Source organism: Morus notabilis, unplaced genomic scaffold (assembly GCF_000414095.1).
Source record: "Morus notabilis unplaced genomic scaffold, ASM41409v2 Scaffold570, whole genome shotgun sequence".
Lineage (NCBI taxonomy): Eukaryota > Viridiplantae > Streptophyta > Magnoliopsida > Rosales > Moraceae > Morus > Morus notabilis.
In genome coordinates, this window is record NW_010358717.1 from 595,913 (window position 1) to 619,935 (window position 24,023).

Below are 24,023 nucleotides of genomic sequence, written 5' to 3' on the forward strand. Positions count from 1 at the left end.
AAATAGTAACCATACAAACGAAAGTCACTTCTTTTTTTTTTAATTTCCATTTATTTTACACTAAACTTTTTTTCTGAAATTATTTTATTGTAATTTCCATTTATTTTACACTAAACTTTTTGTTTTTTCTGAAATTATTTTATTGTAATCTCTTTAAGGCTATTGTAATACCAAACAATTACAAGAGAAAGGACCCCATTTACAAGATGATTTCACACGAACCTATTCAATGAAATACACACCAATTGGACCATATTGGTGGGACCATTGAGAGAAGATGATTGGTTCGGGATTGGGAGAGCTCCATTCTCCACTTGATTGAAATCTTCCCTTTTTCTCTTTTTAAAATTCATGAACCGCTTAAGAGAGAATGTTTGGATGCAGAGAAGTACCTTTAACAATGTATAACAAAATATTAAAAAACTAGGAAAGGAGATAAATAAGCGTGAGTTTATATTTTACTTTTATTTTTTTATTAATATACTTTTTAGTTAAATAGTTAATAGTTATACTAGTTAATGGGATATTAATTAAAAATAGATAAAAATTTAAATTCATACACTTTAAGATTTCGTTTGAGAAAAGGGATAAAGAGGGTTGGAGGGATAAAAAATGAGAAAGATAGAGAGAATTATGATAATCGTTTGTGTTATTTAGTAAGAGAAAATGGGAGTTAAGAGAACAAATGAATGTTGTTTTTTTTAATTACCATAATGTTTATTTTTTATTTGTTAATAATTTTTTTAAAGAGTCAAAAAGTTATTTTCTTTTAATTTAAGTGAATTAATTAGATCATTGCATCAATAAAAAAATCTAATATAATAGACTATAAAAAATACTCTCTCTAAATATATTTTCTCCCCCCTCTTCTCTCTGAGTTGTTTAGTTGGTAAATTCGTATCCTGATTCGAATCATGATTCGTGGTTTGTTACAGTATTTTTTCTCATAAAAAATACACTTAAATTGAGAATAATTCTGAATTATAATTTTAAATCTATGAACTAAACGTCCACTAAATAAGATATTCACTCTCACTTTTCACCCCTCTCTCTTTCCATCTCTCATTCCCTCTTACCAAACAAACATAATCCCGAGAAAAATTCAACAATTTTCTCGTAAAAAAATAACAACAAAGTCGTGTAAATATATAAAATCCTCCCCTGCCACAAATGGATTACGTATTAGTCTTGTTATAACGACAAGTGATCACGAAATACAAGGAAGGTGCCTGTGAATGCTAATTCGTCCGTATTCTAGCTTCCCAGTCACTTTCTCTAAACTTGAAAATCAATCAAACACTTCGTACTGCTTTTCATTTTGGCCCTTCCCTCGGTGTGCTCAAGTTCCCATGAAGAAACATGGATTTAAATAAGCGTTAGAAATAGTTTCTAACAGGAAAAAAAAAAAAAAAAAAGAGTAAGAGCAATGGAAGTTGCCTGAGAATTACTTCCTCAATTAATAGTAATTCACCAAAAATTACTTCCTTTTTGAAAAATGAAAAAAAAGGTCTATTAATCTTTTCTGGTTTTCTAAACTTCAATAAATGACACTCCAAAATGGCCTATAGTTTTATATCCTGAGAGTAAAGGAAAGGTATCTGACCTTGTTAGTTCACGTTCTTGTGTTAACACACACACACACACACACATATATATATATATATGTGGACCACATATCATTCATGACGCTTCGGCGGGAAATAACTCAACTCCCTGCCAATTTCCAAAAGCCAAGTGCTAGCACAATATTTTCAAGTTCTGTATTTATAGTTATCGGTCCTTTTCACAAATTTATCATGATTTTTACAATTTCAACTTTTAAAATTCACGTGTATAGCGTTAATCGTGCATGTTATCTTGTTATCTTAAGATTGGAACCTCTATCATAATTTATACAACCCCAACATGGCCTGTTCGGTTCGCTAATTCGAGTTGAGATGTGATATTGTGTGAGAGCTTTTTACTGTAACAAAAAAGTTAAATGTGACTGTTTCTAATAACTTTTTCCTGTAACAGTACTCGAATTCTAAACTCGAATGAGCGAAATGAACGAGGTTTACAAGTTTCAATGTAATATATACAAGTTATCGCATTCCCAACAGTAATTTCGAGAAGTTTTCTCTAAACACCTTAAAAGTTCTCACAATAACCACAAACGGGGCAACACAATTGGTGAAAATATCTTTTCCACTTCTCCTCTCAGGATGTGTCCAAGTTTGATACTTGGTAACTTCGATCAAAGTGGTGGTAATGAAAATTAAAAATCATGTTTTAATAATCAGTAACACTATAGCACCCCTTTGCCTAGGGCTCTTCATCAGTCCTTTTAACATCATTTTGTGACCGAAACTGAAAATCGGTTCCTGAAAGTGTGGATCGGATAACCAAGCCGATCAAGAAGAACCTTGATTGATATATAAAATAAGGAGATGTTTGGTTTATGGATTAGAATCATGAGATTAGAATAATTTTTGATTTACGTGTATTTTTTGTGAGAGAAAATACTGTAGCGAGCCATGAACTATGATTCGAATCAGAAACCGAATCCCCTTACCAAACATCCCTTAAATAAGGTCAATTTTCTATCGTTAGCTTCAACATATATAATGGAGAGTGAGGGCATGATCAGAGAAAATCAGAGGATGTGCTTGGCAGCAACAAAGAAATGAAAGACGAAGGTGGAGTCACGACGATGAGATAAGGTTCAAAATTAAATTTATATTATAGGTAAGGTAGGTCATCAGATCCACGTGTTTCATTGAAATAAAAATAAATAAATAAATAAATAAACTCTTGATTAATATGTTTTATGTCAACACCTCTTGATCCTATTTACGTGGAATGCTGAGATTATTATACCTTCATTTTTTTCCATTCCATCGATAAAATATTTGTTAGTTTTTTTTTTTTTTTATAAAATACAACATTTATTTAGTTAATTATGATAAATAAATAATTAGTTTACAACAATTCTTTACATAGAATATGTTATTTTCAACTACCAATAGTTACTACTATTTTAAATGATAAAGTTCGTTTAAATTTAAATTTTAAATTTAATTATAATAAAAAAAATTTTAAAACAGTCATATTTAATTTTTTTATTATAATAAAAAAAATTATATAAAATTACTCTCAAAAGTAAAAATTTAAATCAAACGAACTCAAAATTAAGGTGAGCACTCACTGTTCGGACAATTATAGGGGATTAAAAAGGACAGGTTTTATCACACGAGTTTTCTATTTATAGCAAGCTTAGAGGGTAACATGGTAATTGCGTGGAAGAGAATGCTCAGCGAGCGAAGCGGGTGCAATAATTTGAAGTACGACCTTCTGAGCCTCTGAGTTGATCAAACCCAGAAAAGCCCAATTCACGAGGGGACCCATTTCTGACGTTTCCAATTAAATTGCTATGTCATTTATTTAAATTTCTTAATGAATAACTTCCTTTTTTATTAGTAAATTTCATGTTATTATAGGCTGTCGAGTCAGAACTGGAAATTTTTTTTTATACTGACATCTGACACGATGGGTAATTGAGAAGCAAAGAAACCTCACCTTTTTTTTTATTTTTTTTATTTTTTCTCTTTTAGTCAACAAAAGAACAACTTTTTTCTCCCTTTATCTAACGGATATTATAGGAAAAAAAAAAAAGGGATACTATTAACAAACCTACATTATATCTGCTTTATTAGTGCAAATAAAGCATTGGTACTTTTGTTACCGGAAACAACCTCCTATCTCCACTTAGCATTTTGTTTTTTTGTTTTTTTGTTTTTTTTTCTAATGGTTTTTACCTGTTAATAAAAGGGTAAATTACATTCATCTGTGTCAACTTATTCATCCATCATAAATTTTTAGATTTGTGTTTTCACAATACAATCCGGTCAATAACATTATGATCCAAAGTGGCACAAGATTTTGGAATTAACTGGACGAGCAATGAAAAGTTTGGGATGTATTAATGCAATATGACTCAAAACATGTTTTTAAATTTAAAGTCCAACTTATAAAAATAAAGAATTAGGAGACTAATAAGTTATTAAACATGACAAGTTCAAGGTGCCCCAGTATCATTAACACGAAATAAATCAATTTTTTTAGGGTAAAACTAAGAACATATATAATTTAACGCTGAAATTTTGCATTTCAATGTCCAAAAGTCTTCACTAATACAAATTAATACGTTATAGTACAAAATATTATGATGTTTTTCTCCTAACAAGTTCTTAAGTGAAAAAACGCAACCCTTTGATATTCAGACCTATAGAATTTTTTTTTAATCTTTCGTCAGTAATAACGGTGATTTTTTATCCAGATTAGTTTTTTTTTTGTTTATTTTAGTGTTTGCCTATTTGGTTGTCATTTTCGTTAGAAATATTTTTTTGTGTGATTTTTTTTCTTTTTGTATAGTCTTAATACTATAGGTTTCTCAATATCAATTGATTGGATTTTTCCATAAGAAACCATACATGTAATTGATCTCTTGTTTATCTTCTTGAATGTTTTTATTTACGGAGCCCGGTATATATACACACACATTATGTTCTCTTAGAACTTTATTTGAGACTTCGAGTTTATTAAGGTCCCGTTTGGTTCGTTAATTTAAATTTTTAATTTGAGTTGAGATATAATGTTGTCTGAGAGCTTTTTATTGTAATAAAAAAGTTAGATGTGACTATTTCTGAGAGTTTTTTTACTGTAACAAAACTTGAATTCTAAGTTAGATGTGATTATTGTTCGGTATTAAATTTCCTGTATTTGTGGTTGTACTGGCTCTTCATGCTTTGAATTATATTTTTCTTAAAAAAGACAATAAACTTGGAAATTTGTAGGTGTAATAGGCTTAGCAGCATACTTAAATTCCAAGTAGTAATCTGTGGGTATTACTACTTGAATTTAAGCTTGCTGCTAAGCCCTTTTTTATGATGTTCATCTCGTGAGGATTATTGTAAACCACGAAACGAACAGGCACATTTATATTCATGTTAGTTAATCACGTTGAACCTAATATTTCTGTACAAAGGAAATCAACGTTTGTTGTTTATGTCTAAAAATGAGGGTAATTCAATGAACCCATAACAAAGCAGTGGGCTAAGGAAGAAGAAGAAAGTAAACTTAACGACAAACTCTTTTTGTTTTTGTTTTTGTTTTTTTTGTTACTTGCCCTCTTCTATTCTTTTTACAATTTCTTGCTCTCGTTTGATGTTGGTAAAGTTAGAGAAAAAGAAACTACTTCTTTTAATTTGTTGGCATGTTTATCTACGTATAATCGGAATGAGCATGAATCGGAGTGGGCAAGATTCAGAGTGGGTAGGATTCGGAGTGAGGAATCGGAGTCAGAATAAACTGTTTACTTAGTGATATGATTCGGAATCGGAATCATTTCAAATTTCATTTATACGTTTATTTACACCTAAAATCGAAATAAAAAAGTGTAAAAGTATTAATATACCATTTAAATCAATTTGATATTTTCAATTTAAAAAATATATTGTGTACTTATTATATTAAAATTAATCATAATTAAAATATTTAGTGTAATAATTGGGTACTAAAATAATAAATTTAAAGTGTACAACTATTTAAAATATAAAAATAAATTTTTAAAAAATTTAAATAAAATAAATAAAAATAAAAATAGTGTTAAAAATAAAATATATTATTAATTTATTAAAAAATAAAGTAAATATTTATTATATTAAAGTTAAAAATAATTATGCTAATATTATAATATTAGACAAATAAAATAATAAATATATGTTGCATTTATTATTTTTTGAATTTTATTTTGAATTGTGTATTTATAAATAAAATAAGAGTGTAATAGTAAATTGATATTAATATTAGGAATGAGAGTCTCAATCTCAAGGGGGCATGAGAATACCAATCTCATTCCTCAATCTCAAATTTGAGTAGGACCCACTAATCTCACTCTCATTTCAGGATAAAAAAGAGCAAGTAAATATGAGATTTTCTCTCATTTTCCATTCTCATTCTTCAATCTTAATAAGTAAACATACCAACTAAAGGTGTTCGAAAGATATTTTGTGATATGATATGGGCATATGGTAGAATAGTGTTGAGAAGGCCATCGATTATGCTGAGAATACATAAAGGTGTTGTGATATGATATTTTTTGAGAATTTTTAATTATAATAAAAAAAATTAAATATTATATTTTTTAATAATTTTTAATTATAAAAATTTAAAATTTAAACTCATAAAATGGATGAAGTCTACGTACCTAACATTTAATAAATTAGTTGAAAAATAAAAGGAGTCTTTTAACTCAATATTTAAGTTAGTTATAAGTATAATCATTTAACTGAAAGAACATGAACATTTGAATTAAAAAATATTTTTAAATTTTAAAATAATATATCATAATATAATTGATTAAATATTATTTTTAAACATTAAGGTGACGTTTGGTAAGGAAATTCATACTCTGATTCGAATTATGATTCATAATTCGCTACAGTATTTTCTTTCATAAAAAATACACATAAATAAAAAATAATTATAATATCATAATTTTAATTCATGAACTAAACGTCTCTAAAAATTATATAGACGATTTGAACCGTATGTAAATTATGAATAATATTACTAAGATAAAAATGGTAATTAAACGAGCATCACCCGTGACAAAAAGAAGGATTCATTTAGCTCAAGAACTCATGATGCGTGGAAGGACCAGAACCTGTAAGACTGGCAGTTAGGCACTATTCAAAAAGATGAAGCCATGGGGCCATGCAGATTTGCAGGGCTCACCTGCAAAAGGATGGTACAAATGTTTGGTAATTTCATTTTATTTTATTTTTTTATGATGCAAATTGCGAAGAGAAATTCAATGATAAATATCTGCAATTTGAAGCGTCTCGAATCTTTATAAAAGATATATATTCATATATATACATGGTCCACCAAGTGTTTACCAAAAAAACAAAAGTGCACATCATGTGCACCTTCTAGCGTGTAATAACTGATTACACAATATATGAGATATGAATCTATTACAGTATAATTGTTCCTTCTGAAAAAAATAAATAAATAAAAAGAGAACAATTTCCCATTTATCATCATATATCAGATCATGGGTCGACATTAACAAAACAAAAAAGCAAAAAAAAAAAAAGAGAGAGAAAAGAAAAAGCAAAAGAATCTGAAAAAAGATTATATAAGTTGATTTGTACAAGAGAATCCATTCCATCTCTGGCCTTTCATCATCAAATCGGAAACATAGTGATTGTTTACTATTTATCTTTGGCAGGGTAAAGCCACAAACTCGCCAGTGCATCCCGTGATACTTTAATCCTCTTTCTGCACACCATAAAGATAAAAATTATGGCACTCGTATAGTTGTATGTATCATCACTCCTCTTTCTCTCTCCTCCATCAATCCTTCTTTTGTCTCTTACCTTGTTTCCTCATTATAATAGCCCAAAACCCTCCTTATAGCTATAGCTAGTCCATCCACATCACTGTTCCAATGCTATAACTCTCTTTCTCTCTCACACACACACACACTTTCTCTCTCTTTCTCTCTCTCTCTCCTCTCAACTATCTTTCTATTTGTTTTTGGTACTACAACAAGTACAAGATTCTATAAAAACTCTCGTTGGGGCCAAAAAGGGTGTCTAGAGAAATGCCAAGTTCAAGCTCATTTTTGAGGCAGTTGAGTGGAAGAGATTATTATCAGGGTTGGAAATCCACATCCAAGAGAATTGGCAATAATATCAGGCAACAACAAATGGAAGGGCTTAACAATATGTATGGTTATAATGGTTATGGTGGTCATGGTGAGATTAATGGAGGAGGAGGGTTGGTCTTGAGGAAGAGAGTGATGGTTGTGGTCGATGAGTCTTGTCATTCCAAGCATGCAATGATGTGGGCCCTCACACATGCGGCTAACAAGGGTGATTTGCTCACTCTTCTTCACATCGTGCCTTCTTCTCATAAGCTTGCATCTGCTTCTTCTTCATCTTCTTCAGCTTCTTCATCTTCATCTTCATCTTCTTCTTCTGGTTCACCATTGCTTGCTAACTCTCTTGGGTCACTTTGCAAGGCCTGCAAACCTGAGGTATGTTCATTTTATCTGTGAGAATCCTTTTACCTGTGATGGGTCTCCATTCTTTTCTGCGTTGGTGTTATTTTCATTGTGTTTAAAGAGATCCTCATTTGTGGGAAATGAGTGAACAGAGAGAAATATGATGTTTCCATTTATTTGATAGATCTCTCTTAGATCTTCTTAGGTGAGGCTTAGTTTATGAATTTAAAATTTTAATTTTTTTATAATTTGTTTCTTTTTTTTCCTGTCATTTTCTCTTCTTTAGAGGTGGAAGGCTAATGATTATTTGTCAGCGTCAGTTGTTGCATGCTTCTCATCTTTCTCTTTTTCTTTTTTGTTTGAAATAATATTGGTAATTTCTCTAGGTGCTCTATATAGTTTTTCACTAGAGAGACGGTGAACCTTGGGAACAGATTTTTGTCTTTTACATTTATCTATTTGTGTGTTCTTGCTTTCAACTTCTAGTCCCTTATTTTAGTAAACATTTTACACTTGTGTTCAGGTGGAAGTAGAAGCTCTGGTGATCCAAGGACCAAAACTTGCCACAGTGTTAAGCCAGGTGAAGAAGCTAGAGGTTTCTGTGCTAGTTCTAGGTCAGAAGAAGACCTCCTCACTTATTAGCTGGTGGGTCCCCCTCTTTTCTTTAACATCATGCACATTCTCCACCGCCTGATCTTCAGAAACCCATTTAGATCTAAGATCTTCAGAAACCCATTTAGATCTTTAGATCTTGACTTGTTTATTAATCAAAATAAACTGTTGTGGGGTTTTGATGCCAGCTTATGTGGGGTCAGCAGCTCAGAGGAGTTTGTTGAGCAGTGCATCAACTCTGCAGAGTGCTTGACTGTAGGTGTGAGGAAGCAGAGCAAAGGAGTTGGTGGCTACCTTATCAACACCAGATGGCAGAAGGATTTTTGGCTCTTGGCTTGAGTTTTAAATGTAGTTATGAATTTATAAATCTCCTTAGTTTAAAATAACATAATTTAGCTTAGTTTAAAATAACATAATATAACTTATCCTCTTTACCCTCTGTATCTACTGACTAGTGACTAAATATTAATAAAAATGTTCTTTTTTTCTCAAAATGATGAAGAAATGTTCAATTTTAACCCAACTGATTGATTAGCAAAAAAAAAAAAAAACTGATATTATTACATGGTAGATTAGAATCAAGAGAATAAGAGGGCCCACTTGAAAAAGTTGTGGAGTTGGTTTATTTGTTACATATTTTAGAAAAGTTTAGTTCGTTAATTTAAATTAAATTTAAATTGAAAAATAATTTTATATAAATTTTTTATTATAATAAAAAAAAATTAAAGTGACTGATTTTTAAAATTTGTTATTATAATAAAATTTAAATTTTAATTATCCGTGAAATAAACGGGTCATAAACTACATAATTGAATCTTGAAATCTTTTCTTAGCTTAAGAATTTCTCTAGTTTATGGTCATCTAAAAATCAATGCACGATTAGTGGATAATAAGCCAATTAAAATTTTTATGTGCAAGCAAAAATAGGGCACATAAGATACACGTCCAGACGTTGAAGATTTTAAAGATTTTCCTGAAAGACATGACTATAATATTTTGAGAGCGTGCTTTAAGTTGATATAAAATTACATTTACTTCTAAAAATCAAAGCAATGATATGCTGAACTCAACATAGAAAGAACAAACAAGGCGATGAAGATATTCCCAAAGGGGGGAAAACATATGTCAAAATTTTAAGTGATCTAGTGCTGAGTCTAAATAACAAAGACCTGTGAGTTTGTTCCTTTTAATTTGTTTCATTCTTTCCTATTAAACCCTTTTACCAACTGCCATGAACCCGAATTCATGACTTACTTTTAACCCATCAGACCTTATCATCTAGTTTATCATTTACAAGGGGGAGCAACTCCATTCGGTTTCGGGGAGTACGGGGTGTTCGAGGAGTGCCTGGCGGCTGTTGCGAGAGCAAGTGCCTCACATACCCGTAGAATGTACACCCTACAAGTGTCACTGCACATCCGACCGCATTCAAACTTGAGATTGGGTTGCGGAATATCATCCATGAAACAAGAACAGCAACTGCAACCTGTAAAGGGTAAAAATACAAATGCCATGAGACCATATCTAGTATAGCTAGAAAGACAATATATTGCTTCGTCATGAATCTATGGTAAACAACAAAATTCAACCGTCTTGAATCAATGTTTGTTTTACGGATAACCTATACACTTGGTAGACAAAACGCACCGCTTGTTTGAACATGGCAATAATTTTACCTCATTATATTTCAAGACGTGAAAGTCACAATTAATACACGCATGTCAATATATATAATCTTAAGTACCACTATTCAGATTAAAACTTTTACCTTGAGGTTCCCAGCAACGTTGAATGTTACAGCAGTGGTGGAATGAATGACGTAAAAAATGGAGAAGTTGAGACAGAAAGCCAACACCCCAGAGCTTAAAATGATGATGAGGGAAGAGGTAAGAGACTGATGAGTGTGAAGCCATTCCAGAACCCCATTTCCTTCGAGTAGCATTGCAGGTACAGCCAAGATCATGGTTGCAAAAGGCGCCATGTAGTACACCGTGTTTATGCTAAAAGGCGTCCAAAGAGTCGACATAAGTATGCCAACATAAAAAAACCTTACTACTGGCCAACATTAGTAAGCCCAAGTACTTGGTAAAAAGTTCCGGGCAATAAATAAGCCAGTACAAATAACTTGAGAAGCTAAAATTATTTTGATTTGATTCTAAGGTCTAGTTCAGTTCGTTGATTCGAATTTTTAATTTAAATTTATATGTGACTTTATATAAGAATTTTTAACTAAAAAAAAAAAAATTAAATGTAATTTTTTATGAAAATTTTTAACTATACTAAAACTTGAATTTTAAACTTAAAACGGCAAAATGAACGGCCTTAGTGGTGCCTGTCTGCTTTCATATGTTGTTTTTGGGACTTTGCATGTCGCTGCTGCCTTCTAAAGTTGTTAATGATTATGGACTTGTTCTTTTGATGTTTTTGAGTTAGGTAACTTGAGTGTAGATTTTAAGTTGAGTTTGAGTTATAACTTGAATTGAAGTAGTAATTTGAGTTTCTGTTTGGTTGTGTACATTTGAGTTATGGTTTGAGATAAGAATCTTTTTTGAGTTTGTGTTTGAGTAAGTCAAAACTTGAATTTGTATTTAGATAGTATTTTAATAAAAACTCAATGCTGATGAAAAATTTTAATAGGGTATATGAGTCTAATTTTATTCGTCTTTTCATTGTTAACGCATAGAAAAAAATATCATCTCAATCAGAATTAAAACAAAAAAGTTATATCATTTTTAAGAATAGAAAAAATATTGTTCATTAACTTGAGTTCGAGTTTCTGAACTCGAGTTGAAGGGGAAACTTGAACTCGAGTTTTAGTTCCAAACTCGAGTTCAAACTCAAGTTTAAACTTAAAAGAACATGAACTCGAATAAAGTTATAACTCGAGTTACCTTTTTTTGAGTTTTTAACTCAAAAATCACCCTGCCGAACAAGGCCTATGTTTCTTGGGAAACTGGTACGTAGTCTTTGGCTTACAGTTTTTTGTTTTGTTCGGTGCTTTCAGTGGTGGGGTGCCTTTCTGTTTCTGTGTGTTGTTTGTTCTGGTTGGCTTCTTCCCTTTCATCTTCAACCTTTTTTTTTAAATAAAAAATATTTTCTTAAAAAAAATGGGAAAAAGAAAAGATGTTCTTCACTTGGGTTGAAGACATGCGTGCACTTAAATGAAGGAAGATAAAGGAAAAAGAAATGTTTTGTAATTCAGAAGCACAGATGGCTGAGCAGCTAGAGATGGGAAAAAGACAAATTGTGGCAAGGTGTAGAATTTGGGGAAAGGAAGAAACGTAGCCTCCTTCATTTTATCGATTCAAGTTTTCAATTTCAATTTTTTACAGTTAAAAGTTATCACAAAAAGTTACACCTAACTTTTTCTATTACAGTTAAAAGCTCTCACATAAAGTCACATCTCAACTCGAATTAAAAATTCAAATTGGCGAACTGAACGATTGAATTTTACCCGACATTTTCATTCCCCACTTACTGAAAAGGCATTGGAGAAGATACAGAATTTTGAACAGTGCAAGTTTTATATATGTCAAGTCATGAAACTTGGAAACCAATGTAGAAAACAATAGACATAAAAGAAAGCTAGCGTGCTAAAATCTTAATGTCTTATTCAACAAATATTTCTCCTAAACAGTAATATGTTCCCGCAACAAATTATAGATGAAAACCACCGATTTGGGGCTTACATCTGGTGACCAAAGTGACTTTGTCAATACTCAACTCTTGGCTTCTATGTTAACATTTTTTTTTTCCTAATCTTTTTTTTTTTTAATCTTCTTCTGCATAATGCAAAACAAATTATCCTCATAAACCTGATTACAAGTTATGCCTAAATTCATGCAAGCGGATATTGACAGCGATATCTAGGAAAATAGAAAATGATACCACACAAAAAAATCTGCAATTTACAATGAGGAAAGGAAAAGAAGACAATTTATAAATCCTTGAGGAAAAAAAGTTACAATAGGGAAATCTCAATTGACAGATTAAAAGAAATAAAAACAATAAAAAGACGGACAGCGCAATATTGAACGAAACCTGAGAAAGAACAAGAACAAAGTACCTGTCAAATTTGTATCCGTGCAATAGAGATTCCGCAAGGATAGTTTTCGTGGAAGTAGCCAAACAGCCAAATAAGGCAGCACAAAATCCGAATGCGTTAAAACTAAGCTCTGTAACAGAAGTTAGAAGAATCCCTCCAACAATGGGTATCAAAGAAGTCCAAATACGCCAATCAAAGTACTTTCTCCAAACCAGCCACTGTAAAACAACTGTTCAATTTGTTGATGTCAGATTTAAATCCAACATTTCACAAAAAACATACAGACAGGCAAGGATTGGAGCTATGAAATTCAGTCATCAACATAAGAGCTTACCTGTGGTTGCGGGGGTGAATGACTTTATAGTTTGCATAAAAGAAACTGGAATGTACCGCAGGCTGACATTCCCCAACACTATGTTAATACAGAACACAAACGACATTGGAAATATCCTTCTCCAGCGATCTTCGGTGTCAACCACTATTAATGGTTTCATCTTGAACACCTTAATTACCAGGTAAGCTCCAATGGCAGAGCATATGAAATGAATACATGACACTGATAGAGGAAACGTGAAATCCAGTTTCTGCGGAGGAAAAAAATTAACATAATTTAGAATGGAAACAGTTTGGCGCGTGGGCAGCAAACTTATTAATAGACAATGACCAAGTTTTCCAGATCTAGCTAAAAAATGAATACAATATTTTGAAGAAAACCCGGAAATTTAAGGGAAACTCAGTTCAAACATATTCTACGATTATAAGAACAATTTTCTTCATCAATCAAGGCACAGACAGATCAAGTATTCAGCCTAATGAAAGGAAAAAAAAAATAACCGAGGAATTTTAATAGGAACTAAATCGGCCAATTACAGAGAGAAAACATTTATAGCCTTTTGGGAAAACAGCATCATTATTTCGTTTGGAGCAACTAAAGAAGGTAAAAACAATGGATCGGTGAGAATTCAAACCAAGCAATCACATATTCAAACAATTACATACTTTAGATGTATGTAATTAGTCGACATAAACATAATCAATACAAATCCAAATCGACCAAAATTGATTCTAGCCCATGTTTATACACCTCTTCTGAGAAGAAATACTAAGTTTCTGAGAAGTTAAACGCTAAAGTTTAACAAAATCCAAATTGAAAAAGAGCCACATTTTTAGCCTTCCAATTTGAATGCTTTCTCTTAGTTCTTATACGTCAAAAAGCACAACAATTCGTGAGAGTTTGAGAAAATTCAAATGCAAATCGGATGAATCGGAGCAGAAATTAAATGAACAAAAAAAGAAAGATACAGAATCATGCGAACATAATTGGAGAAAACAATGAGAAAATCGGAAGGGAATTGACAGAAAGAGACCTGAAAGATCCACTTGTTCACGACAATCACAGCAACATTGAAACTCCACCATTGAATAATCGCCAAGAGAGATCTAATCACGCTCCACTGGCAAATCCAAGACTCCTCCATTTTTTTCTTTTCTCTCCTCAACTCAGATCACTCGAATTCAACCAGCCTCAAACTCCAATTCCCCAACTTTCCCGAGAAAAGAACAGAAAACTCGAAGCAAAAAAACAAAAAACAGCTGAAAAGGGCCAATCCAAACAGCGAGAAAAGGAAGATTTGGATCACGGCAATATCCTCAAGAACCCTAAAAAGGAAAGAAAAGAAATGCGAAGCGAGAGAGTGTAACCGAAGATGAATTCTCTAAAACGTTTCTCTCTCTCTCTCTCCTCTCTTTCTCTCTCTATCTTTCACGCCATGGGAGCAGTGGAAGAAACAAGAACAACGCTTGAGAATTTGTGAAAAGGTTTTTCTATTTGTAGGCCAAAAGGTTTTTTTTTTATTTTTTTTATTTTTAGTTATTTTTTATTTTTCAATATTGTAAACGTCAAAGGTTTTGGGGAGGGGTCAAAGTGATGAGGAAATCTCAGCCGTTGATCAGCTATGAAAGTTTTGATTTGGGGAAGTTTGGTATTTGACCACAATTTTTCTTTGAATCTTTGATGGCTTTGTGGGGGACTTGTTTGGTAGGGCTCTACTAGTTCTAGTTAGTACTAGGACTGGATGACCCTGCCCCTAGTGGGAACTGCTCTAACAATGTCATTTTTGTTTTTTTTATTTGGTATTGTAATCGGTAAGATTTTATTTTGAAGTATTAGATTTGTTTTAGAAATTGTTAAGTCTTGTGTATAAAAAATGTTTAGATATAATTTTAATCAGATTTAAGGTACAAAATATACACTGTTGAGAGAAAATTCAAGTCACAACTCAAATTTTTTTACGTAAAAAGAACCATTATAGTAAAAAAAAAAAAATAAATTTAAATTGTTGTGAGAGAAAACATATAAAAATAAAAAAATTGAGTTGTCAAAAAAAAAAAAAAACAATACTTAAAATTGAAATCTCTCTCTCCTTTTTTTTTTTTTTTTTTTTTTACTATAGAGTTTTTATGGTTTACATTTAAACGAATTTAATTCTCTCATGAGCTAAGCATTGTTCCATCCCTCTAATTTCACTCACCATTTCTTACGTATTATTGACCATTGTTTAGGCCTTAGAAGATATATTTTTATTTGTATTGATCGAGTGCATATATGTCGTGTTCACATGGAAGGAATTAATGAGACTTTATGGTGAAAATAATAGTTTTAGGAGAAAAGGGGTAAGAATGAGAAATGATTTGTTGAAAAGAAGGAAAAAAATAACAGAGAGAGACATGTCACACACAGATAAAGATTAATGAGATTTACCTTTCAATTAATTCCAAGAAATGTACTCTATTAAAATAAAAAAATAAATATAAAAACTGTATTGCGCATGGCTTATACTATAATTTGATTTTATCTCTAAAACTTTTGAAAACTTTTAGTTGTACCCCTAGTTTATGTCAAAAATTATACTTATGGCCTACTGAGTATTAATAACTAAAATATATCGTTATGCCCCCATTTCGCAAGGAAAGTTATAATTATGACACTAAAAAAATGAAAACAAAAATTTGAGGCATTTTTACCCCAAAATGTTGTTGCATTTTATATTTAAAGATAGAAACAGACATTAAATGATAGGTTGATGATCTTTACCTTAACTATTCTGAATTTCTGTAAAGCATTTTTTTTTTTAACTATTTTCTTTAGGCATATTTCTTTTTTAAATGATTCACTTTAGGCATAGTGTCTGTGTTTGTTATCATTGTGCAGTATACTTTTGAGTTTCAATGCGGTTATAAGCTTTAACCGTGATGAAATAAGCTATGTGTCACTTTCTTTGAAGGACTTGCATAAGCCACATAAAACAGTAAAACACCGACAAAATTATTTTTTTCTTCTTCTTCTTCTTCCCTTTTTTTTTTTTTTTTTTTTTTTTTTTTCTGGGGGTTTTTGGGTTTTTTTTTTTGCTCGAGGGATTTTGGAGTTAATGTCATTCTTTAACTAGGGAAATATAATGTTTCTTTAAAAAAAATAGTGAAAAATAATGAACGCATTAACGCAATCAGTTATGTTTGCCAATTGTGACAAGACGTGTTAACAAGCACGTTAACTCTCGTGAACAATGTTTTTCAGCTAAAAAAAGAGAGTGATAAATAAGATGCCGCCTCAGCTATTATTTTTAAACTAGTTTATTTTTTATTCTTCTATTTTCCTGGATTCTCTGGTGGCTAGATTTTAGTTAGAGATATTGACATGATCCACTTAATAAAATAGGAGTAATTATTTCCTAATAAGTCAGTTTGCTAGGTTGAGTTAGGCTTAATATTCTTTAATTTTTGTAAAATGGTATCAAAACAGGCTCAATTTTGTAATGTTGGGTCCCCTAATATCGATTTATTTGCAGCGGTTTGACATGGTTCATGTTGTGCGTGAAGAGGCGTATTAGAATCTCATATTGACTGGAGATATTGGTATGATCCACTTAATAATGTGAGGACAACACTCTCGTAATAAACTGGTTTGCTAGGTTAAGTTAAGTCTAATATCTTTTAAATTTTTGTAAAAAATCTTGATGAATCAATCTGTATTCTGTAACCGAACCCCTAAAAACAAATGAATATTTATATTTTTTACAGTTTTCTTTTTAATACAATGCCTAATGTATTTGATTACAAGTTTTTTCACAAGATGCATATGTAAATTCATCAGTGCACGAGTCAAAAATTCTTATAATAATAATAATAATTATAATAATAATAATTATTATTATTATTATTATTATGGTACAAAATGACTAATAATATGTACAAATTTGACATGATATCAAAATTGATTTGAACGCATCTAAAATAGTAAAATACTTCGTAAATGTTTTTATAAACTCCAAATATAGCGAATCAGTAATGAAGAGCCTTTTTTTTTTTCTTTTTTTTTTTTTACACTAGGCGTGTACTATTTTTAACTTTAAATCACAGTTTATCCCTCCCTGGTTATAAGAATATTCCTTCCAACTTGACTTGATATGTTTCTTTCTTCCAACCTCCATCCAAAATCCAGACTAGATGGATTTCTTAAAAGTGTTTGAAAAACTACTCCGAAAATTACCCGCTGGTAAGATTATGGATTAATTTCAAAAATTCTCCGTGACCCATGTAATACTTTAAATTTTAAAATATAATATATGTTTTTCTGAACTTTGTTTCATTAATAATTTTACCCCTTACGTTACATTGAGTGACAAAATTCACCACGTGTTCATTATTTAACTCATATGATGAGGGTAATGTCGTAAAATATCCTGTAAAAACCCCAGGTTATTAAAAAATAAATTAAAATGCATCAGTTTATCAGGTTATTAAAAAAATTAAGATTTGCTCCAAAAACATTTCAAAATTTGCTGCTATCTGAATATTAAAGAATTGACAAATATACCTTTCTCCTAATTAGCAGAAAGATGAACAATATCGATAAATAGAAGTTGTCTAACATCTAGATTTCATTTTTATTTTCATCACTTTTCATCCCTTCAAGGGTTTTGTATTGGCTTTGGGCATTTCTTATGGGTTTGCTTAAATAAAGCCACCATTTAAGGGAAAAAAAAAAAAGAAAAAAAAAAGAAAAGAGAAAGAAAAAAAACATCTCTTCCTTTAAAGAGATTGATTGGGTACTTTCTTTTCGAATGATTAGGTTTATAGATCTATTAATATATTTTGCATTGCACATAGTTCAACTTTACAGATAATACACAAAACCCATAAGTAATAGTTCAACTTAATAATGTTGATGATGATGAAGAAAAAAATCTGGATATTGGGGTCTCGTCGAACGCACGTCAACCTCTGTGAGTGGTGCCGCCGAAGAAGATGACTGATATGGCTTCAGCATTGGTGCCCAGAGCGTTCACGTTCGCATTTGCTCACGCTAGCTCCATGCAATCTGAGAGCAAACTTAGAGTCGGTGATGGCGGTACCGGAGGAGGTGGAAATAGTTTGAAACTTTTTGGAAATTTTTCGGATCTCTCCCTTAGAATATGATTTTTGAGAGGAATCATGAAATCTAGTTTTGGATAAAATGATGCAATAATGCTCCTTCCGTTACCAGTGATACTTAACGAAGATGGGCATAAGCATAATTCTACTTTCAAATCTCACTAAATAATGGACACGTGACGAATTTCGTCACTCAGGTAACAGAATGGGTAAAATTGTTAACAGAATGGGCAAAATTTTTAACAGAATAAAGTTTGGGGGGATCGGATGTTACGTTTTAAAATTTGAGGGGCAAAGCGGTCATAGTTCAGGGGAAATTTTTGAAATTAATCCTAAGATTATTCATTTCCCTCGATAATTGGTCAATATCCTAAACTCGAATCAATTTCATTACGTTATGTAGCATATATAAGCATATCTCTATTATTTAGTACGGCGTGTTTTTATATAGGTGAGTATAAGGTTCCGTTCATTTTACCGATTTGAGTTTATAATTTGTGTTTTGTTACAGTGAAAAGCTTTTAGAAACAGTCACGTCTAATTTTTTTGTTACAGTAAAAAACTCTCATATAAAGTCACATCTCAACTCGAGTTAAAAAGTCGAATCAGCGAACTAAATGGGCCCTAAGCACTTATCATCTCATTTAAAGTGTGAAAAATACTTTATTGATAAGATATTATTTTGAGTCCTAAAAATTTTCATTAAGTTTCTATTTTTTTTAAAAAGATTTTACTACACTTTTCATCTTTGGCCATATTAGGAAATGTAAAGCACTATAATTATATGTATCGGTATTATTCAAGGAAAAAGAAATGGTTAAACTTACTCTTAAAATAATGAGTTTAAATTTTTATTTTCTACTCATAATTAATACCATTTTGTTAATATAATTATTTAATTAAAATGTATTAATTAAAAGTAAAAGGTAAAAAAATCAAGATCTATTCTATGAACATTTGTCAAGATTTCTCCTTTTAAGAAAACATTTTTCTCGTTGTTTGGAAGCAATCCAATCCACGGGAAACGAAAGTGGACGGACACCTTATTTGTGATTTGTGTTATTTTTGGTGTGAGCACTGAGCATTAGTTTACAAGTCAATAACAACTTTTCTTCTCACGTCTACAATCAAACCATACTATGTAGCAGTTTAGCACAAAATAATATGCCAAAAGAGATTCTTTGGCATGACATTTGAGATTTGAGATCGTTGGAGACCCACCCCCCCATTTATTTCCTCCTTTCGCTCTTGACGCGTCTCCAAACGACAAATCCCACCCCTATTTTTGTTCTTTCCCTTGACGCATTACACATAAAACGACACGCTACACGCAAATGATAACATGCAATATATAGAAGACAAAAACTAGTGAGTGGGAACGATAAAGACTCGCTTTTTGTAGTCTCTCTCTCCGTGTTTTTTTTTTTCTTTTAACAAATATATAAATACACGAGAGAAAGAAAAAAATATACCAAGACTTGAGATAAATTAAAATTAATAGGTCAATAGTTTATATAAATTAATAAATAGGCTAAATGACTGTTATTGTCCATAACTTGTCTGGTTATGAACCATAACTTGATAAGTTTGCCCATAATTTATCTGGTTATGAACCATAACTTGACAAGTTATGGCCTATTAATTTCTATAACTAAAAATTGGCCTATATACTTTCTTAAACTTTTCATATTGGTATATCTTCTACTATTTTCCTAAATACATTACGGTTAGAGCTATAAGTTTAGACTGTCCGGTCTGAAAATTGACTCCAAGAAAATTTTTGGGCCAAAGCGTTCTAACTCTGAAGAGAAAAGTCAGTCCAACCCGATCATAGAATGTATATAAATAATATTTTAAATAAAAATGTTAAATTTATTTAGTTTATATTTTTACTATTTATTCTTAATTAATATTCTTTTGATTAATATAATTATTTATCAAAAAAAGATATTAATTAAAAGTAAAAGATAAAAATCTATAATCATACATTTTAAAGGATATTTGCCTTCTTTCCTCAAAATTTTAATTTTCTTTTAAAAAAAATAGTTTAGACCGATCCAACCTAAAAATACTTACTTTTAGTTCTAAAATTTAACTCAAGGTTGACTGACCAGCCTAAACTTACAATTCTAATTGTATTATTCTACTTGCACTCTACTAAATTCAAGATCTACCCACCCTATTCTATATTGTTTGACTAAATAATTGTTGGCTGGTCTTTGTTTTTTTAAAGTTATATAATATTATTAAAATAAAACTCTACGAGCAAAAATATCGTCGAATATTTATCAAATTTTTTAAAATTATGAATATAATGTGATAGTATTTTTTTTAAACCTACAACATAATTCTCCTTTCTCTATGGCTTGAAATAACTGGTATGTTTCTTTATCAATAGAGCAGCTATGCATCTATTTATAACCTATTCCACGTGCATTTCTTTATTTATTTTGCTATAAATTTGCACTCCTTTGCTTGGAATGTGAAATTCAACACAAACTTGGAAGAATAAAAATACAGTAGCTTGCAATTTGATAAAATAACACGTTTATTAAAAAAAAAAAAAGTTGGTTGACGACTTCTCCAATTGGAATGAGTTGTGATTTAAACTTTATTTTTTTTTTTTTAATTAGACATGTTTTCTTAAACGTTCGCATCTCTTATAAAATCAGGGAAAATAAAGTATACAAGCTTGTTCTTTTGAGTGAAAAACTTAAAAAAATGTAACTCGAGTTACAATTTTATTCGAGTTTATGTTCTTTTAAGTTTAAACTCGAGTTCAAACTCGAGTTTATGATTAAAACTCGAGTTCAAGTTTCCTCTTCAACTCGAGTTCAGAAACTCGAACTCAAATTAATGAACAATATTTTTTCTATTATTAATAATGCTATAACTTTTTCGTTTTAATTCTGATTGACATGATTTTTTTTCTATGCGTTGACAACGAAAAAACGAATAAAACCCTATTAAAATTTTTTATCAACATTGAGTTTTTATTAAAATACTATCTAAATACAAATTCAAGTTTTGACTCACTCAAATATAAATTCAAAAAGATTCTCATCTCAAATCATAACTCAAATGTACACAACCAAATACAAACTCAAATTACAAGTTCAACTCAAATTTAACTTAAAAATAAAATAACAGCCCGTAATTTCTTTAGCTAATCTGCAAAGTGGCGTAGGGAATCAGAACGCAAATTGTATTTGCAAAAGATTTGTCTTTTTTACTATCAACAGCTGTAACGCGGTGAATTCATCATTGGTTAATTTCGTTTATCCAAATGAATACACAATTGGTTACATATTTTTGCTTTTTTGACCTTTATGATAGAGTGTGAAAATATACATTTTTTCCTTGTAATGTATGTAAATATACTTTATTGGAGTGTTTTTTGTTTTTGAAACGTCATATATATATATATATATATATGAAAATCTGTAATTTTACATTTTTTTTTCGTTTAACGTGGTTTTAACTAAACTAAATCTAACTTCGAAACGTGCATTACGATACGATATCTCTACCATAGTAAGCTTGCTTTTTTTTTTCCTTCCTATTTCTTGATAATAGTTACTTGTGGGTTACAGATCATGCTAGGTTTTACTTTTTAAGCGAACTCTATGATAAGGTATGAAAAACTGCCCAATCAATATGACCGAATAAGCTCGTTTGGAAATATTTTTAAAATGATTTTATTTTTAGTATGAAAATAAAAATAAAAAGATTTTGAGAATTGTACAATAACCGTTTCTGAAACTGTGTTTGATTATTTTATTGAGAGATTATTTTTAATATATAAAAAAAATAAAACTGTGTTTAGTTTATACTTTTGAAAATATGTTTTCAGTACCCAAATAAATAATCTATAATTAATATAATAAGTAATTAAAAATTAAAAATTAAAATAGAATTAATTTGTTACTATATAATTAATAAGATAATATATTAAAATAATTAAAATTAAATTGGACCGGCATTGACTGGTGTTGACCGGAGCGTTGTCGGGAGAGGCGAGTACCAAATTGGAGCTCTTGGCTAAAGGAATACCTTCCCGACGTTAATTTCTCAGATCGGTGTCCGATTTGCCGGAAAAATGTCCAAAACCCCAAAACTTGGCGGCAGTGAACCCAGACTACTCTAGCGATGATCGAGGCTGAGATTGGTCGGGTTTTGCTCCTCTCAACGGTGGGACAACAACAGCGTGGCTTGTTAGGAAAACGGAAGTCCGACAATGGCCGACGCGTGGTGGCGGACACCGATGGACGGTTGCCGGCGTTGATGGCAAACAAGAGAGAGAGAGAGATTGCGATGGCATACGAGATAGAAATAAAAATAGAAATGAAAACGAGAAAACGATAAAAAATCGTTTTCAAAAAGTAATGCAATTTGCAAAAAGACCATTTCAATTAATTAATGCATCAAACGTGGTTTTGAGATCAATTTCATTTTTGGCGCCTCGATTTTTGTAAAAACCGGTTTCAAAATCGATTCCAAACACGCACAATAAGTTTTCAAATAACATTAGAATCATATTAGCTTAAGGAAAAAAAATACCACAAATTTAACGAAATCCTGTAAAAATCTGAATATTCAGATCAGTTATGTCATACTAGTGAGAGGTTCTTCTTTTACCTACTTTTCCCCTACTCTCTAGCTAGTATTATGTTGCTTCCAATTAGTATTTTGTAATATTCATTTCCACGTATAAACTTTACGAATTGGAAAGACACGTAAAGTGGGAATTCCTTGTAATTTTGGAAACAAAACCCACATTTTGACCAACTTTCCTTCAAGTGACCACAAGATTGGGATCAACAAAAAGATGCAGAACACAAGACAGATTTGAAGTACATTATTGTTGCTTGTTGGGGTCCAATAGTAATAAGATCACATGTGATTGGTTTGTGTATGCAACAATTTACTTTGTCAATTAGGCCATATGCTTTGAATGTGTTGGGGAGACCACAACCCCCTTTGCTTGGGTAACCTTTATTTACTTTGTCAATCACAAAAAAAAAAAAAAAAAAAAAAAATACACCTCCATATTATAAATGTAATCAAATGTTCAATTATGAGGTAATTGAGAAGTTATTCGCAAAAGAACATATTAAAAAGATAACAAAATCAATTTTATTATGAGACGCTAATAGAGTTCAATATCACACGCTAATAAAATGTGCACTACAACGTAAGTCACACAACTGAATTCTACCTTTTATTAGATGTCTTAACAATCTTAGGAGTAAAACCTGGACGATGGAAGTGGCACCACTTCTAATTAAGATCTATTAATGGGACAAAATTGTCTAATATGCATTACATTAGGAATATATCATGGGATATTAAATAAGCTGGCTAAAAAGTTCAGTACCGGAAGTGGAGGTGAAGCATAATTTGTACCGAAGAATAATTTGTATTTATTTATTTATTTATTAAAAGGAATAAACGTGACCGTGAGGGGAAATAATATCACACCAAGCTCCAATTAAGTTTTTACCGAGATATCTTCGGGATACAGCAAACATTTCCTCTTATTTATTTATTTTTCACGTTTTTTTAGAAAAAAATAAAAACGTTCTTAAAACGGCGTTTAACGCAATAAAGACAAAAAATAAAAATGAAAACGATTTTTTAGTTTGGTATAAAATAAGAGAGAAATGAAAAATGACTTTTAGTCATTTTTTTTTTTGTTTTCATTGTCTCCTCTCTCAAGCAGAGAGAGAAAGAGAGACATTAATGGTTTTTTTTACACTGAAAATAATCTCTTGATAAAACTACTAAATACATTTTTAAAAATAAATTTTAACTGAGATTGAAATCGTTTTCATTTTCTTTTACATACAAAAAACAAAATTATTTTAAAACGAATTTCAACGC

General features: G+C 30.8%; 2 protein-coding genes across 2 annotated transcripts; one reads left to right on the forward strand and one right to left on the reverse strand.

Annotated features, from left to right (window-relative positions):
• Positions 1–7,425: 7,425 nt before the first annotated feature.
• Positions 7,426–9,117, forward strand: LOC21403098. Its single transcript, XM_010093086.2, has 3 exons — positions 7,426–8,086; positions 8,577–8,698; positions 8,854–9,117. Exons 1-3 carry the CDS (start codon positions 7,652–7,654, stop codon positions 9,002–9,004), a joined length of 708 nt encoding a protein of 235 aa, XP_010091388.1. The 5' UTR covers positions 7,426–7,651; the 3' UTR covers positions 9,005–9,117.
• A 647-nt stretch (positions 9,118–9,764) lies between these two features.
• On the reverse strand, positions 9,765–14,498 carry LOC21403099 (UDP-galactose transporter 1). Its single transcript, XM_010093087.2, has 5 exons — positions 14,078–14,498; positions 13,045–13,294; positions 12,732–12,939; positions 10,434–10,665; positions 9,765–10,151 (listed from the first exon to the last, which is right to left on the reverse strand). The coding sequence occupies exons 1-5, from the start codon at positions 14,186–14,188 to the stop codon at positions 9,930–9,932; spliced, it is 1,023 nt and encodes a 340-aa protein (XP_010091389.1). The 5' UTR covers positions 14,189–14,498; the 3' UTR covers positions 9,765–9,929.
• Positions 14,499–24,023: the final 9,525 nt, after the last annotated feature.